We start from the raw sequence: 17,492 nt of genomic DNA on the forward strand, positions 1-17,492 counted from the left end.
TCCCAACACAGTGTGTGCATATCTGATTCAACTGTTTCTTTAAATTGTTCCTCATTTTTTCCTTTTCCCTTCCTTTGTCCATCTCAATTTCTCTTTTCTTTCCTTGTGGCTGTGACTTGATCTGGTCATTTTTTTTCCATTTGTTTTCCTCCCCTTTTCTTCTTTTGGGTGACAACTTAAGAGATGATAGATGGTGTTTTGTGAGCAGTTAGTGGGTAAAGTGTTATCTCTGGTAAACAGTTTTATGGCTACATACTGAGAAACTGGAGAGCTGTGGCTTTTCTTTACAATGATTTTGACACCAAAACTGCTTGTTAATAGTGGCTTTCTATGGAGGGGATGTGGACAGAAGGGAACCTTACTTCATTGTTGGTGGGAGTGTAAACTTGTTCAACCACTTTGGAAAGTAGTATGGAGGTTCCTCAAAAGACTCCACATAGAGCTCCCCTATGACCCAGCAATCCCACTTTTGGGCATTTACCCAAATGTTTACAAACAAGACCACACTAAAGCTACCAGCACAACTATGTTTATTGCAGCATTATTTACCATAGCTAAGATCTGGAACCAACCCAGATGCCCCTCAGTAGATGAATGGCTCAAGAAAATGTGGTTTATATACACAATGGAATTCTATGCCTCCATCAGAAAGAATGACATTGCCCCAGTTGTTAGGAAATGGAAAGACTTGGAAAAAATTATATTAAGTGAAGTAAGCCAAGCCCAAAGAAACATAGGTCCCATGATTTCCCTTATTTGCAATAACTAGTATATGTATGAGTCAAGCAGAAAAGTTCAGATAAGGTGATGTTAGGAAAATGAACCCTAAGATATGCATTTTAAATGTTTTTTTTCTTTCATTCATTTGTTTCTAACGCAATTATAAGATTATTTCATTGTTGCTTTGTATGTCCCTCCCCCACAGTATAACCCATGCTTTCACTGTATTTGATGTTGGTATAATTTGTGGAGGGGAAGGGGAAAAACAAGTAGTTTAAATAAGGATACAGGTGGACCTGTTGCAACAATGAGAAGTACAAGTTGTCATGTCAAAAACGAACTTTACAACTTGGCGGGGGGAGGATTGGCTGGGGGGGAGGGAGGATGGGAAGGGATGGGAAGGGGAAACAAAGGAGGAGGCTACAATGTACTCATTATCTTGCCCATGTAATTGTAACCCCTCTGTACAGTATTTTCACAATAAAAAAAGAGAGAAAAAATAGTGGCTTTCTATTGGGAGTAAACTACTGCAGACACAGAGTGCTTGTTTAACATAGAAAACAAATCTTATTTTTTAAAATGATCTTTAAGTAGTTGGACAAAGGGGTTTCAATTTGAGATGGCAGTTTACGAGTACATGCATCCTCACCAATGCCACCCCTCATTCTGGCGCAGACTTTCTTTTTTATTTTTCTTTGATGCCAGTCCTGGGGCTTGAACTCAGGGCCTGGGTGCTGTCCCTGAGCTCTTTCACTGAAGGCTAGTGCTCTACCACTTTGAGCCACAGCCCCACTTCCACTCTTTGAGTGGTTTATTGGAGATAAGAGTCTCATGGGGACTTTTCTCCCCAGGCTGGCTTTGACCATGATCCCAAGATCTCAGCCTCCTGAGTAGCTAGGATTACAGGTATGAGTCACTAGCACCCAGCTTCAGATTTACTTCATTAGAGATTAATGTGGAGCAAGATTTTGAATGGGAATTTGCAAACACTCATCCCTGGAGCTAGCAGAGGTCTGCAAGTACCCACTCTCTACTGGTGAGATGCAGGGGATCAATGACCTCTCTCGTTATTTGAAAACTGGCTTAACCCTGTGGGTCTTTAGAAATGGAGCAGGGATGGATCCTCTGGGACCCAGGACACAGTATAAGAATGCTGCCTTCTATATCTGAGGGTGATCATGAATCCTCGTGCTGGAGGAAATACTTTAGCATCAGGAATTTACGGATCTTTGCCTGCATAAGACAATCCTGTACATCTGAAAAGATGACTTTATGTATGTATTCCATGAAAAATGACTCAGGATCTTCTTTTTATGACCTGTAAAATCCCAGTTGGTGGTCTTTACCACTTGAGCTCAAGTTTTGTATTTTTCATTAAGATTTTTTATGTATTGAAAGTTCTTGTCTAGAGGGTGTCTTTCCAAAATATTGATTGTAAATTCTCATGAACTCTCCTGCCAACTCAATGAACTTAGAACAGTCTTATATGAAAAAAAGGTATAGAATCTTTTAAGTTAGAAAAATCTTGATTGTTACAAATGTATTGACTGAAATATAGTAGACTCTGGGGAGAACTCAAACAATGTAATTCCTTAGAAAGACAAAGCCAAAACCCAACAAAATCAGCACCAGGAAATGGGTATTTGCAGAGGGCTCATGACAAGGGGAGAGATGTCAACTAAAGAGGAGGGGGGAGGGAAAATACAGTCAATAATTCATTGCATATACTGTGGAATTTAGAAAGGTAAGGTAAGGGGTGGGTTGAAGGGGGTGAGAATATTGAAGGGGTGGTACTCATCAAGATACATTGGATTCACAAACTTCTGTTAAGTGGTACCTCCAAGAAAATTACAAAAAATTAAAAAATTCTTTTCTCTTAAAAAAAAGCCATATAAAAGTCACATTTAAGCTGGGCACTGGTGGCTCATGCCTGTAATCCTAGCTACTCAGGAGGCTGAGATCTGAGAATCATGGTTCAAAGCCAGCCTGGACAAGAAGATCTGTGAGACTTTTATCTCCAATGAACCAACAGAAAACAGGAAGTGGTGCTGTGGCTCAAGTAGTAGTGCACTCGCCTTGAGCTGAAGAGTTGAGGGACAGCGCCCAGGCCCAGAGTTCAAGCTCTACAACTGATTCCCCCACCCCGACAAAAAAATCACATTTAATCTTGACACCATGTCAAGTTACACCAGCAACCATTCTGATGGAAGTTTCTGGGTAGATTGCCCCTCTGTGTCCAGGTTTAAGGTGACCTGTTTCTAATCATTTGCTTCTTCCTTCCAGATAAGTTTGAGAGCATTGCACTACTGAATGAGACCATTCCTGAGCTAGTCACCGAAAGTGGACAAAATATCACACTCAACTACCAGTTTCAAATGAAGGGGCCTGTGAAAACAGTCATATGGGAGAAGATTCAGCCCCACCAGATAGATATCTTAACATCTTGCGACTTGCTGGAAGGGTCCCCTTACACCTCAAAGTACCAGAACAAAGTCTGGGCTACTTGTCGCCAAGGAAGCAGGGTGAGCATCCTCTTCATTCCCAACGTCACTGTCTCCGAATCTGCCATTTACTGCTGCCTGGTGGAGGCCACTACGGGAGAGAAGGAAAGCTACATGATCAGGCTGATTGTCTATGGCCCTAAGCGTAAGTGTCCAGTGGGTAATTTCAAGGGTGGAACATGGAAAAAGCTGATCATGGTGGCTTGGTCGCTAATGTTCTTTTCATTTGTGGTACAGCCATTCATTTAGTGTGACTTTATTGTTTAACAATATTCTTGCTTTGATTTTTGTGTGTGTGTGCCTATACTGTGGCTTGAACTCTGGGTGCTGTCTCTTAGCTTTTTCCACCAAGGTTGGTGCTCTGCCACCTGATTCACACTTCTGCTTTCAGCTTTTTGACAGTTCATTGGAAGTAAGAGTCTCATAGGTTTCCTGCCTGGGCTGGTCTTAAGCCAATATCCTGAGATCTTAGTCTCTTGTGTAGCTAGAATAACAGGCATGAGCTACCAGCATCCAGCTTAACAATATTTTTATTTTTATTTTAGTTATTTATATATTTATTTATTTATTGTCGGTCATGGGGCTTGAACTCTAGGCCTGGGCGCTGTCCCTGAGCTCTTCAGCTCAAGGCAAGCACTCTACCACTTGAGCCACCACTTCCTAACAATATTTTTAATGGTGGAATTTAGGTATGTTGGTCATTAGTAAACTTTAGGTTTCAGTGTTTCTTTACCTTACTAATCCCTCTTGCATAGATATAGATGTAACAATAAAAATATTTTCCATTTTCTTATCTGTTGTATTCCTGGAATTTAACACATACACACACACACATACACACACACACACACACATACACACACACACACACACACACACACACACACACAGTTTATACCATCCAGTTCTACAACTCCTAGCATCTCAATTCTATTTAGCCACCTGACAGAGGTGACAGTGTTTATGTGCCCCAGTGATAACAAGGCAGGGCTGGACTAGTGCCTGCTCAGTCCTAGATCCACTGGAACCAAGTAGGGGTTTGAGATGTTGCCAGATTGCCAGGTCCAAGCTCTATTTCTGCACAGAGGCAGTGACCTTGAGGCCAATGAGGCTGACCTTCAGGATCTCCTCCTGAACAGTCTCCTCAGAAGCCTCATTGGTACTCATGATTTGTATCTGTATTTGCTCCTTTGCTATAATGAAGCCCTAGATTGCGTAGACATCAAGCAGACGAAAAATCGCAGTCTACTCTTGAATGCAAGTGAGGGGAACCAAGGCCTTTTCTGCTTATAGAAGCACAGCTATAGAGAGGCTCACAGAGAGGAGGACACGGCCTGGTTCTGCCTGTCGGTGGCTTTCTTACGGTTGAAGAAAATTCCTGAAGAATTGGTTTTAGCCAGCAGTAGACATTTCACTTTGCTTTATCCTCAGCGCCTCCTGTCCCTCCCCCTCCCTCCCTCCCCTCCCTCCTTGCTGCCTTGTGCACAGGCTTTCAGTCACTTCATTTTCTTTGCTCCTCCTTTCACATTCAGAGGGAGGGCTGCCTAGCCCGTGACGGCTCTCCACAATCTCTGCCCTTACTGCAAGCTGGCAGTCCTTCCTGTGTTGGCAAGGGAGAGAAAAGGGTTCTTAAGGCTGCAGCCTGCTGGCACCCCTGAGCAAGGGAGAGTGAGACAGATGCGTGCTGGAGGAGCAGGCTTTCAGAGCCAGCCACCCAAGGCCCCAGCAAGCCTCCTTTGCTCCTTGTGCTAACAGCGCAAGACGAAGGCAAGATGCATACCTGGATTTGGAACCAATGTCTGAGGATGGCTGAGAAAGTATGTTTAGGGGAAAGAATGAGCGGAAATTCCTTGTTGTATGTGTTGACACATCCCTGCAGACACACAGGACATGGTACCTAGATGGGTCCCATCTAGGTAAATAAAGTAAAAAGCTAAAAATAGAAAGATGTTAGTTTTTTTTTCTTGAAGTCCAAAGCATGAAAATGTTCTATGCAGAAAAATATCCTATAGAAGCATCTTTAAAACATCTCCAATGAGGTCTTGTCCATTACATGCTGAAAGATAAACATATTGATTCACAGAGAAAATGATGTCTCAGGAAACACATTTTCTAAACTTTTACTAAGTAATAAAAATGGCTTAAGTCCAAATATGGCTGTTTCTTGCACAAAACAATTTCCGTGTACCTTGTATCAAAAATCCGCCATTGATGTGAAGGTGACTGTGTGAGGCCGAGTATATATTTTAGTGAGCATGGGTTTTGAACAATTGCACAATGGCTTTTTGACACTTGATTGACAGTTTGAAAGACTAACAAGTGAACTCTCTATCCATTAGTAAAAACTGTAATGGATGGAAGATGATAGTCATTGACTGTATGTTTTGGCTTAATTCTTTTTTCAATTATTACAAGTAAAGATTGAATCTAAGGAATGAGACAGAAAGCAAGATAGATCATTTATGTGCTCTCTGGTGCAATTTGATTATTTCAAGACCTCAGGCTGTTTGGTCGAAAATCAATGTAGAGATTAAAGCATAGAGACAGGTAGAAGATGTGAGGCAGATTTAATTTATTTTATCTGTCAAGGGAAAGGTGATTGCGAGACAAATTTTATAAACTGCTCTACATTCTTTTCTTAGCACCCATCAACTCCTTTTATAGGACAACTTTTGAATCCAAAAGAGACATTTTCCAGACTCTCAAACTTAAACTTACATACAATTACACAGCACTCAGCGGTCATCCAAAAGATTTTTATGTATTCTTCAATCAAGAATTATATAATAAATGGTGTATCCAGGCCTTACTATGTTTTGAACAGAGGAAGAAAATGGCAGGATTGTGAGATGGCTTGATATTGACTTTCTTTGCTGGATAAAGACATTTGTCTCTCATCCTTTGCTCTTGTGGTCATACTATAAAATTGCTCTGCATTCGACTGTAATGAATTTGAAACTTAAGGCACAGGAACAAGGAACTTTACTGAGGGTGACCAAAACTGTTTGGTCTTTAGTGTCTTCCAGATGTTCATCAATCATAACAGAAGTACTCAAGATGCCACACTAATGATTTATGAAGCCTTTTAAAACATTTAATAAATGATGTACAGACATTGTTAAACAGTTTATTAATTACAAAAAGAAAAAACTATAAATGCACTCAGCCCTCACAGCAAGTTTGTGGACCTGTCTGCTTCAGAGTGTCCTACTTTTCCTGTGTCACTCTAATCTTCCCCCACGGAGGGATCTCACTCAAATGTGGTGCGGGCTGAGAATCCAGTAGGGATATTGGGTTATAGTTTTCTTTCCTTGTGGTATTTTCTGGTTTGGGTATCAGGGATGCTGTTCTCACAAGATGAGTTTGGAAGTGTTCTTCCTCCACTGTTTGGATAGTTTAAGAAGAGTAGAAGTGTTGTTGGTATTAATTCTAACTTAAGTGTTTGGTTTAATTGATCTGTGAAGCTATCTGGTCCAGGTACTGGTGATGAGCCACAAGTCCTGGATTTACCTTGACTGGGGACAAGTATGGCACATATACACATATGTGTTTGTTATATATTATATATGCTATATATATACACATACATATATATGTATATATACATATAGTGCCCACTTGATACAATCTGCCTTGCAGTCCTTGAACCATGAACCATCTTGAATTTTTCAAACCTTTATAATTAAAAATTGCTACTATTTCAGGTGCTGGTGTCTTACACCTATCATCCTAGCTACTCAGGAGGCTGAGATCTGAGGATTACGGTTCAAAGCCAGCCCAGGCAGGAAAGTCTGTGAGACTCTTATCTCCAATTAACCACCAGAAAACTGGAAGTGGTGCTGTGGTTTAAGTGGTAGAGCACTTGCCTTGAACTGAAGAGCGCAGGCACAGCACCCAAGCCCTGAGTTCAAGCCCCATGACCACCAAAAAAACAAACAAACTTCTATCAAGAGGATTAATAACTGCATCCATTTGTATGTTCCAAACATTTCCATGAATTTAAGAGATTAAGCTATCTCTGCCTAAAGTTGTCAAAGTGTCTTTCTAGAATATGCTCTGTAAGTCTTTTTGTTCAATTATATAATAACAATTTTGTTCTAATAGGAACCATGTCCATTTTAGTTTTAAGTTTTCTACAGGGATTTTTTTTTCTCCATCAGCATTAAGTGTTTGAATTTTAGTGATTCCTGATTAGAGACTGGACTTTTGAAGATCAGTATCTGGGGAGGAAATGTTCATGAACTTTGGTTTATAACTCTTAGAACAGTCGATTTCCTTTTCAACCACTTTCACTTTATATTTTGCATGTTTTTACATACATAGTGTGGATCGCTCATGTCTCAGACAAGAGGCTGAGATCTGTAAATTAAGATCCTAGAAAGCGTTCATCAGGACTCATGTGACCACAGCCAAGGCAATCTTCCAGGTGGTTCTGTGAGGTTCAGGGGCTGACAGAGAGGTAGCGTTGGGGAATGGAGGTCTTGCAATTATGATTTTCCTTGTCGATGGCTTGGTGAAGATTCCTGACTTGAGACTCTGCTTTTGAGCTAAATTGTGAGAATATGAAAGGAGAAATTAATTCTTATTTTGTGGGACGGCCTTTAGTGTCTATTAAAAATTCAACCAGTTTGCTCCTAGATTGATTTGGATTCCAGAACAGATTCAGGTCGTTGATTCAGATTATTTACTTCTTTATTTATGTTTAAGATTTTGTTAACCCCAAACCTTCTTTGCATTTCTATGAACGTAAAGCAGATAGACCACTGTGGGCAGGGTGATTGGGATGCACTGGGCTGATGGACATGTCCGTTTCCATGGCATAGTTTAATGAACCCATGTTATTGCCTTAACGTGGGAAATCAAACCTCCATGGCAGTTCATTTGCATGACAGAAACACACCACCGTAATCCCAGAGCACTGGCAACACGGCTCACAAGTCAAAATCGCCTCTGTTGAAACAGAGCAAGACCAATTTTCGGCCCATTTTTTAATTTTGTTTTTAAAATGCTGGAGGATCACTGAGTAACCAGGTGGGAAATTCTGTTTCCAACATCACAAGTGAGTTGATTACTCAATCAACGGCCTATTATGTCTTTGCATCTTTTTTTTTTTTTTTAATTTTATTTGAGAACATACTGTACAGAGGGGCTACAATTACATGGGCAGGATAATGCATACATTTCTTACCAAGCATTGCAGCCTCCTCCTTTGTTTACCCTTCACCTCCCTTCCCAGCCTCCCCCCTTCCCCCACCCAATTATACCCCCCTCCCCCCCCACACCGACATTGTAAAGTTGGTTTTGACATGACATTTTGTACTTCTCATTGTTGCAACAGGTCCACCTGAATCCTTAAACGACTTGTTTGTCTTTGCATCTTTATAGTTGCCTCTGTCCACAAGGTTTTGCATTTGAAAGCATAGGACGGGTCAGTGAACGGGTGGGTTTAGGGTTTTGTAAGGTTCACAGATTGACCTCTGCACGTAGCACACACCGTAGGAGGGAGCAGTACATCTAGCAGGTGTGAGTGATGGTCCAGACGTGAGATGCTGGTCACTGATGAAGTCAAGTTCACCTGAGGAGTAGATGAGGGGTTTGTATAATTTAATTCAGGAACTTGATCTCCAATGCAACAATAAGGAGAGCTAGAACCTTAAAGAGGGGACATGGCTCCTGTGGGGTCTGTCTCCACCAGCAGAAGAAGGATACTATCACGGGGTTGAGTGGGTTCTTGATAGAGGTACAAGCCCAGCCCTTTCCTTCTCTCCCATTCAGCCTCTCTTGCCCTCTACCTTATCCCATGATGATGTGGCAAAGCCTCAGTGCATTGCTATTGAGTTTCCTGGTCTCCAGACCCAGGAGCCAAATACTCTCTCTGGTTCATTATAAATTACCCAGCAACAGAAAAGCAACTTAAAAGGTACCGAGACAGTCTACTCTGTCAGGAATAGGTCTTGGGCAAAGGACAGTCATAGGTTCTGATAGAGAAACTATAGAGTTACTGTTAAGCACTGTGCACCTCTGGCCTTAAGCAGATCCCCAACTTTCCTCACGGAAGGGCAAGCAGCCATACATGCTGCCCAGAAATCTGCTGTAGGTTCCCAGGTTCCTCTTCCTTCTCCCTTTACAAATCCAGCTGTCCTCGTGGTATATCAGACCTTAGCCACATTGTTAGTGTTTCAACCAGGTCTGGGGTTAAAGGTCATTGTAGAGCACCAGGTGTCAGCCTCAGATACGGTGAAGGCTGAAACTCTCAGATCTCCCAAGAAGAAACAAAAGTTTATTTTCTGTATTTATATATTCTGAACACTGATATGCTCTCATATTTCTAAAGCTTTATTTTTTACAGTGAAATATAAAATATTTAGTTACAGTTAAATATTTAAACAGTAAGATGGGGCCTATTCTGTGTCTTATTACAACTTGTACTTGGTGAGTTCTTTATCCTGATTCCTACGTAGCGTGTTTGAAGTATTTCCCACTGAGTCCTGCAAGATAAATGTGAAGTTAACACCGTAGTGTTAACTTCTAACACCCAGTTAGACCACAATCATCTGAGCAATGCTCTGGGGAAGTGGATGTGGAAACAAAGCTGGCTCCTCAGCAGGAAACTGTTGTGCAAAATGTGCAAGAGAAAGAGAACAATGTGATTTGTGAATGAACCTGAAGCTCGAGTGTGATCGTTATCTCTTGGGCTGTCTAACGAAAAGACTTAGGGACAGAAGAGATCCCATCATTTGCTGTCCACAGCAGCCACACCCCGTTCTATGCATGTTCTGAGGGTGATAGATGGGGCATGACGTCACCAGCTGTGTTACATAGCGCCCCTAGCTCCACCCCGTAGCCATCCAGATTGGTGTATTGGCTTTAGCCAAAGGAGAGCCAAACGCCGGTCTGTAAGGCAGACCTTGGAGGAGGAAGCCCATGGAAGGCAGAGTCCTGCCATCCACAGAGCCTGGGAGATGGAGGCCACACCTCCTCAAGGGGCAGCTCCTACGTCCCCAGGAGAGATTCTTCCCACTAAAACTTAGCTCCCAGGATCCTTCCTTAGCTTAAAAGACAAGTCACAGAGGGTACGTTTTCTAAGTTAATAGAAGGGAGAGAGGAGAAACGAATGGGAGGGTGGCATCAGCTGCCACAGTCCCTGGTCTGTGCAAAATGGAGCCCAGGGAGCAGGCATTGGAACGTCTGAGGCCAAAAGCTTGTGTAAGTTAGGCCCCTGTTTCTCCAAGGCCCTTCGTGGAACACACCTGAAGGATGAGCTGTCAGTGTGAAGGAACACGAGCCATCCGCTCTTCCCTGCACCTGATGTTTGCGAGAGGGACTTGGAACCCTCAGCCGGGGCTCGTGCTCATGGTCAACGAAGGAGAAGGTTGTGAAAAAAAGCATCCACAGCAAGGTCAACGAAGGAGAAGGTGCACAGGCAGAGTCAGAAGGGCGGATTCACAGCCCAAAAGGTTATCAGGTCAGCAATGGTAGAAAGGCTCTGAAAATGCAAGTTCCACCTGGCGCTGTGGTCTGGGTATGAAGTGCCCCTGGGGGTGCGGGCCCAGCCACTGTCACCACTGAGAAGTGGTTAGTTCATGAGGGCTCTGTTATTCTGTGCCAGTTCTAAGGCTTGAACTCAGGGCCTGGGCACTGTTGTTGAGCTTTTTTGTTTGTTTGTTTGTTTCCTCAAGGCTAATGTTCTATCACTTTAGCTAGAGCTTTTCTTCAGGCTTTTTGGTAGCTCACTCAAGATAGGTATCTGCTAGACTTTCCTGCTTGGTCTGGCTTTGAACTCTGACCCTCAGATCTCAGCTTCCTGAGTAGCTAGATTTCAGATATGAGTGAGTCATTGGGGCTGGGCAAGAGAGCTCTATTAATCAGTGTGTTCATCCATTATGAATTCATAGCTGAATGGACCACAAACAGCCTTGTTGCAAGAAGTAGGTCACTCTAGGCTGATTTCCTGTCATTTGCTCTGCTTCCTGACTGCCATGAGGGTACAACGCTCACTACCATGCCCTTTTGCCACCATCTTCTTCTTTTTCATCACAGGCCTGCGATCAAGGGAGCCAAGTCGCCATGGATGGAAACTTCTAGACTGAGAGCAAATCTTTTTTCCCTTTTAGTGGTGTGTGTCACATATTTGATCACAGTGTTGGAATCTAACACATCGGCCAAGGGCCAACCTTCTTCTAGAGGTTGTAGCTTGCAGACTGCTGCGTGAACTCTGTTTTGCAGGCTAATTCAGTAGAGAGTGAGCAAGACCTATGCAGTTTTTGAAATTCTGACTTATCATGTGTTTCAATAATGCATGTTTACGAAATTTAAGTGTGCAAGAAGTATAAGACCAAGAAATATTTGAGCAAGAAGTTGAGATATCTAATTTAATGGAGCTGGCATTGAAATTTTTCCAATACATGTATTAAAGATGTTTACTATCCTTTTATCCTAATGTACTGACTTATCCACCATTGCCATCCATAATCATTATGGTACGGTGTGCTCTATGTGCTAGAGCGTAATGCTATATTACAGTACTATAAATCTCCTTAATGTGCAGCATAGCTTTTGGCCACCCTGAGATCGTACGGTTCTCCTCCGAGTCAAAGTTCTAAAGTGCTTAAGCCATGGAAGCCACTACTTTCAACCAAGAAAGACAAATTGCACCAAAATTGTACTTCAGATTGGAAATTTCCTTCCTTCTAATTTTCCTATAATGACAGGGAAGTTATTTGTTCTCTCTGACTTACATGTCTCAGCAAAAATCTGGCAATACTTTTACTTTGAGGAAGAGCACTTGCTATTCACTTGGAAGAAGGACTGCGGGTCCTTTAATTCTCCAAAAATTATTTATTCCCTCGGACTTTCTGGCTATAAAACAGAATGTTTCAGAAGTACAGAGTATAAAACAGATTTACGTAAAGAACAGATGACCTTTGAAACTTGGGAAAATATTACCATACTAATGTCTACTCAGCGCATATTTCAGGCATACAGATCAACAATTTGGGGCCGCCATTATTTCCAGTCGTCCTCTGAGGTCATGCTGACTTTATATTTGTTAAACAATTTTACTTCTACCCTTCTCCAGAAAAGTGACTCTAGCCACAGGGTCAAGTATCTTCTTTGATCCATTTTTAAAATGGAGCAAATGGGAAGTTATTTACCTTTGATTTTGAATGTGCATGTATAAAATGAGTGCATTATGTAATGTACATTATTAAGAGCTTAAAACTCAAAGTACCCCTGTGTGTTTAAGTGTCATCACTACCCTTAGGAGTTGACTTTTTATCATCCTTTTGCAGCTGTCAAAAAAATGTAAGAGGCCAGGAGCTGTTGGCTCACGTCTATAATCCCAACTACTCAGGAGGCTGAGATCTGAGGATGGTGGTTTGAAGCCAGCCTGGGCAGGAAAGTCTGTAAAACTCTCAGCTTCAATTAACTACCAGAAAACCAGAAGTGGAGCTGTGGCTCAAAGTGGTAGAGTGCTATCCATGAGCACAAAAGCTCAGGGACAGCACCCAGGCCCCGAGTTCAAGCCCCATGATATATTGATGTATTGGTGTATTGATCAATCGATTGATCGATAGAGGTATATAAGAGATTCAATATTCTGTGTGAGAGCTTCCAGGGGAAGGAAGTGGAAGTCAGGATGAGTCCCCACAACTTCTGTCTTCAGCATCTGTGGAATGAAGGTGGGATGAAGCAGTATGTAGTGACTTGGGATACATTTCGGTGTTCTATAGGGACATGATGATTGGGATGACCTGATACGGCAGAGATTATAAGCTCACAGAGCCCACGTGTTCACCGCATGTTCCATCAGGCATAGAAGGATCTCTGCTGTTTCAGCTTCTTTTTACTGGTGTAAAAGAAGAAAAACTCTGATTTACCAAGACATGCCAGGATGGGTTAGATGGCCAAGAGTTTCCAAGTGTGGCCTAGTTATGTAGGTTCTATGTGATGTGGGGTCTCCATTTCCTAACCCACTGCAAACTCCACTAATGAGAAACAGTAGGTAGCTGTGCCGCCCGGCTCTGTGGGCAGGGCCTGGCCTGGCAGCAATTCTATCATGGGACTTTTGAAAGGTTTATAACTGATCCATAAATACTTGTCACTGGCATAAACTTAGCCTGGTGGGTCACAGGCCTGGAGTAAATTATTCATTTATAAATTTCTCTGACTTGCTTTAAATTGTTTTAACTGTATTTATCTTTTGTGATGGGAGGAAAAATAATGGCTTTATGGTTCAAGACATTTTTGTCCTCCTATGAATCAACACGGCGTGGGGATGCAAGTGAGAAAAAGTCAGCAAAAAGTGGCTGCTGGAAATAGACACTAATTCTTCTTTCTTTAAGAGCAGGGCTGGAGGGCTGACATTATTCAACCAAAGATCTATTAGCAGAACTTAAGGGAAGAAGTGAATGTCATGAACTATTGATTAATGTCTTAAAGCACCCATTCGTTCTTTTCTGTCCTCCCATCCACACGAGACCCAGCGAGGCTGGATGGTTGTGGAGCGTGGCCATTCTCACACATGTAGCTGCAGGGAGAGGGAGGTAGAGGCGGGAATGCGCTGGCTTGAGGCAAGGCTGGTCCGTGTGCTCTTCCAGCTGGCTGCTGATTCCCCACACTTTCTCTATGTGCTTATTTCTGAAAAGACTAATTCTATGCTTGCTTTTAAACTGTGCAAGACTTCTTCATAATATCATAGATTCCATTAAATCAGGCAACAAATTTGTATTTACCTGCCACTTGATCTGTAGTGCTAGCAACCCAGTATACCTCGAAAGGGTTTGTGCCCAGATATATTAGCCTAAAGAAAACTTGCTTTAAAATTTTTAAATAGGGAGGGTTGGGAAGGTGGCTCAGTGGTAGAGCGCTTGCCTTGCATTCATGAGGCCCTGGGTTCGATTCGTCAGCACCACATAAGCAGAAAAAGCCAGAAGTGGCGCTGTGGCTCATGTGGGTAGAGTACTAGCCTTTGAAAAAAAAAGAAAAGCTCAGGAACAGTGCCCAGACCCTGAGTTCAAGCCCCAGGACTGGCAAAAAAATTAATATATAACTGGCAAATATTAAATACTTCCGTAGTATACAACATGATGATTTGGTATATGTAACCATCATGCAAAACTGCTACAATCCAATTAATCACACCCACGCTCTGTACATTGCTCACCTTACAGCCGGCAGTTTGATAGTTTGTCTAATATCCTATTTTCTGCATCCTTCAGCTTTTGTCAGCCTCATTCTACTCTCTGCTTCTGTGATTTTTTTTTTAGCTTTCACTTACAAGTGAAGTGATATAGTATTTGGCTTATTTCATTTAGCAAAATGTTTCTAGGGCCATCTATGCTGCTGTAACTGTCAAATTATCCAATGAAACAATGGGCAAAAGAAGACATAAAACTAGCCAAGAGGTATATGAAAAAATGGTAAGCTTCACTAGTCACGATGGAAATGCCAGTCAAAACCACAGTGGGTAAGGCCAAACCTCACCAGTGGTGGAAAACTTGTTTCGAAATGCAGCATCTGCGTTCAATCACCAGCATGGCAACACAATGAAAGAAAAAAAAGAGAGAACCGATCTCCCAAATCGCAATGAGATGCCATCGCATGCGTATTTCGACGGTTGTTACAAAAGATAAGAGATAAGAAATGTTAGTGAAGATTTGGAGAACAAAGAACGCATACATGGCACATGGGGATATAAATTGATATCCCATTGTAGAAAGTAGCATAGACTTTGATTAAAAAATAGTGCTATAATATAATCCAGAATTCCCCCTGCTGAGTATTTACCCAAAGGGAATGAAATCCATCTCTTGAAGAGCTGTCTGTGTCCCTGGGCTCATGATACATGACTCACAGTGGTCAACGTGTAGACAGTGATGGCCCTAAGTGTCCATCAACAGGCGATCACATGAAAAACACGTGGCACATCTGTGCACACAGGGCACCGCCAGCCCCAAAGCTGGGCGTATTATACTACATGAAGAAAACCTGACATGGAAAGAAGAATGCTGTGTGAGCAGGCTCCTTCATGTGTGGAATCAAGGTTAAACCCCTTAAAATGTTCTCTTTGCAGTAAATCTCATAAAAGCATGGCTGTGTCTAGACTTTGAGTTCTAACTCATAGAAAGAAAGAAAAAGAAAGAAGGAAGGAAGGAAGGAAGGAAGGAAGGAAGGAAGGAAGGAAGGAAGGAGGGAAGGAGGGAAGGAGGGAAGGAGGGAAGGAAAGGAAACCCTCCAGCTAAATAGTTGCTCAGAAGCAGGACAGAGTCTGAAGAAGTGTGGGTGGGACCGCTGGAAGGCACCATGGTTCTCCGATGGCAGGTGGTTCCCAACAGCCTAGGAAACGTGGTTACAAGGGCTGCAGCTTCGCGTGGGAGAAGGACAGCCCTTGCACTCTCCTTCCAGCCTGCTCCTCTTCTGTGAGCAGGGATGGCCCAAAGTTTAGGACATCTGGCAGGGGGCTGTGGGGTGAGAGGTGCAGAGGCTAGGGTCCACAGGCACAAGGTAGAGCAGTCTCTCACCGTACTGGGCTCCTGTTCCAGTGCTCGTTTGGGGGCTTGGCTCCTTAGATTCTGATCAAGTTCTGTGACGTCATGAGACTGGCTGTCCTTGGCATTACTGGACAGCTGGATGAGGCCCAAGCAGGGGGGTCAGACAGCTACGGATGGGAAGTTCAGACTCTCGGACCACTGTACATTTCCAGAAAATACTGACATGGAGCGATATACTCTGCCTGATTTTTAAAAATCATTAATTCAAATTTCATAGACAATATCTTAAGCCAAAATTCTTCTGACCAAAAAAGAAAAGAAAAGAAAAAAACACCCCAAACCCAGAGTTACCCACTGGAATGCATTGGATGCTGTTCATATATCAGACATAAGTGAATCTTCATTAACATACTCTTTGAGTAGGGTTTAGTTTTTGGAAAAAGGTTTTGTGCATGAGCTCAGGATCTTATTGGGGATAAAATGGCATCGTTGTTGATGTATGCTATTTATAATCATGTTCTTCTTAATTGAGGAACTAATAAAACTGGAGAAGTCATAAATTTTAGGCACACAGTAAAGCAAAATTTATCCTTTCCCTTATCCCATTATCTTTCATATTGGGATCTATGCACATTTTTCAATTGTTACCCAATCATGGTTACCATACCCTTACTTCATTTTATTATTATTATTATTATTTCTTTTGTGACTTGAGTTGCATTCCTAATTACTACCCTTTTTTTTTTTTTTTCTAGATGAACCCAGTTACCTGCAGAACCTCTTGGTGGCAGGAGGGATACTTCTGGTGGTTGCTATCTTAATTACCGTCATTTGTGTCATTTCTTATTACGGGTGAGTAGAGAAAATTACCCTGAATCTTGTTCACCCTGCATAATTCTAACATTAGAGTTGTTGTTTTTTCTATGAATAACTCAACTGTTTATTGCGCCTTCTCAGGATTCACATACCTTCCTTTAGGTAGTGTTTTGAGACCAGAGAGAACAATGTTAGCGAGGAAAGCTAGAGTAGCTCACTTAGCAGACGGTGCTAGCCCGCTACTTCCCATTTTTTCACCAGCTGCCTCTGTGGAGTCCCCTCTTCATCTTTCTCCTCTGTCAGTGAGAAGGTACTGGGGTGGGGGTGGAGGTTGGGGGCTCATGCTGGAGGGGCAGAGGGGAGGGAGAGAGGTTGTACCCGAACCCATTCGCGCATCGGATCTTTCTTGTGTGAAGTCATAAACAAGCTATAATGATACCACATTCTCATAAATTAAAGTGGCTATGATTTTTCTGGGGGAAAATAAAAGGCAAACCAGGGGCTGTTGCTAAGGATGGTGGAGGAAAGATTGTGGCTGTGGCCTTGGAGAGAGGGGCCAGTCATTAAAGTGCCACTAGACTTTCACTGTTTAGTGGCACAGGAAATTTCTAGGATTTTCTTTTTCTTTTTTAAGTTTACTTTTATTTTACTGTACCGGTGATGTACAGAGGGGTTACATTATGCAAGTAAGGTAATGAGTACAATTAGAATGACCATTATCAAGAAAACAAATGATCACAGATGCTGGCGGGGATGTGGCCAAAAGGGAACACTACTACACTGTTGGTGGGAGTGTAAACTGGTTCAGCCACTCTGGAAAGCAGTATGTAGGGTCCCTAAAAGGCCACACATAGAGCTCCCCTCTGATCCAGCAAGTTCTAGCACTTTCTAGGCTCTCTCTTTTCTAGACCTTCTCTTTCCCTTTTATCTCTCCAACCTTGTTAACCATGTAGTATAGTGT

General features: G+C 42.4%; 1 protein-coding gene across 2 annotated transcripts in view; it reads left to right on the top strand.

Annotated features, from left to right (window-relative positions):
- Cd226 (CD226 molecule) overlaps nt 1–17,492 on the top strand; it is a 63,191-nt gene that overhangs the window by 38,755 nt on the left and 6,944 nt on the right. For both annotated transcript variants that reach the window (XM_070028608.1, XM_070028607.1), the window contains exons 4-5: nt 3,004–3,366; nt 16,471–16,567. In XM_070028608.1, coding sequence (XP_069884709.1) covers nt 3,004–3,366; nt 16,471–16,567 — 460 coding nt within the window. The remainder of the gene's footprint in view (nt 1–3,003; nt 3,367–16,470; nt 16,568–17,492) is intronic.

Source organism: Dipodomys merriami, unplaced genomic scaffold (assembly GCF_024711535.1).
Source record: "Dipodomys merriami isolate MVZ:Mamm:240054 unplaced genomic scaffold, mDipMer1.0.p SCAF_2, whole genome shotgun sequence".
NCBI classification, from domain to species: Eukaryota; Metazoa; Chordata; class Mammalia; order Rodentia; family Heteromyidae; genus Dipodomys; species Dipodomys merriami.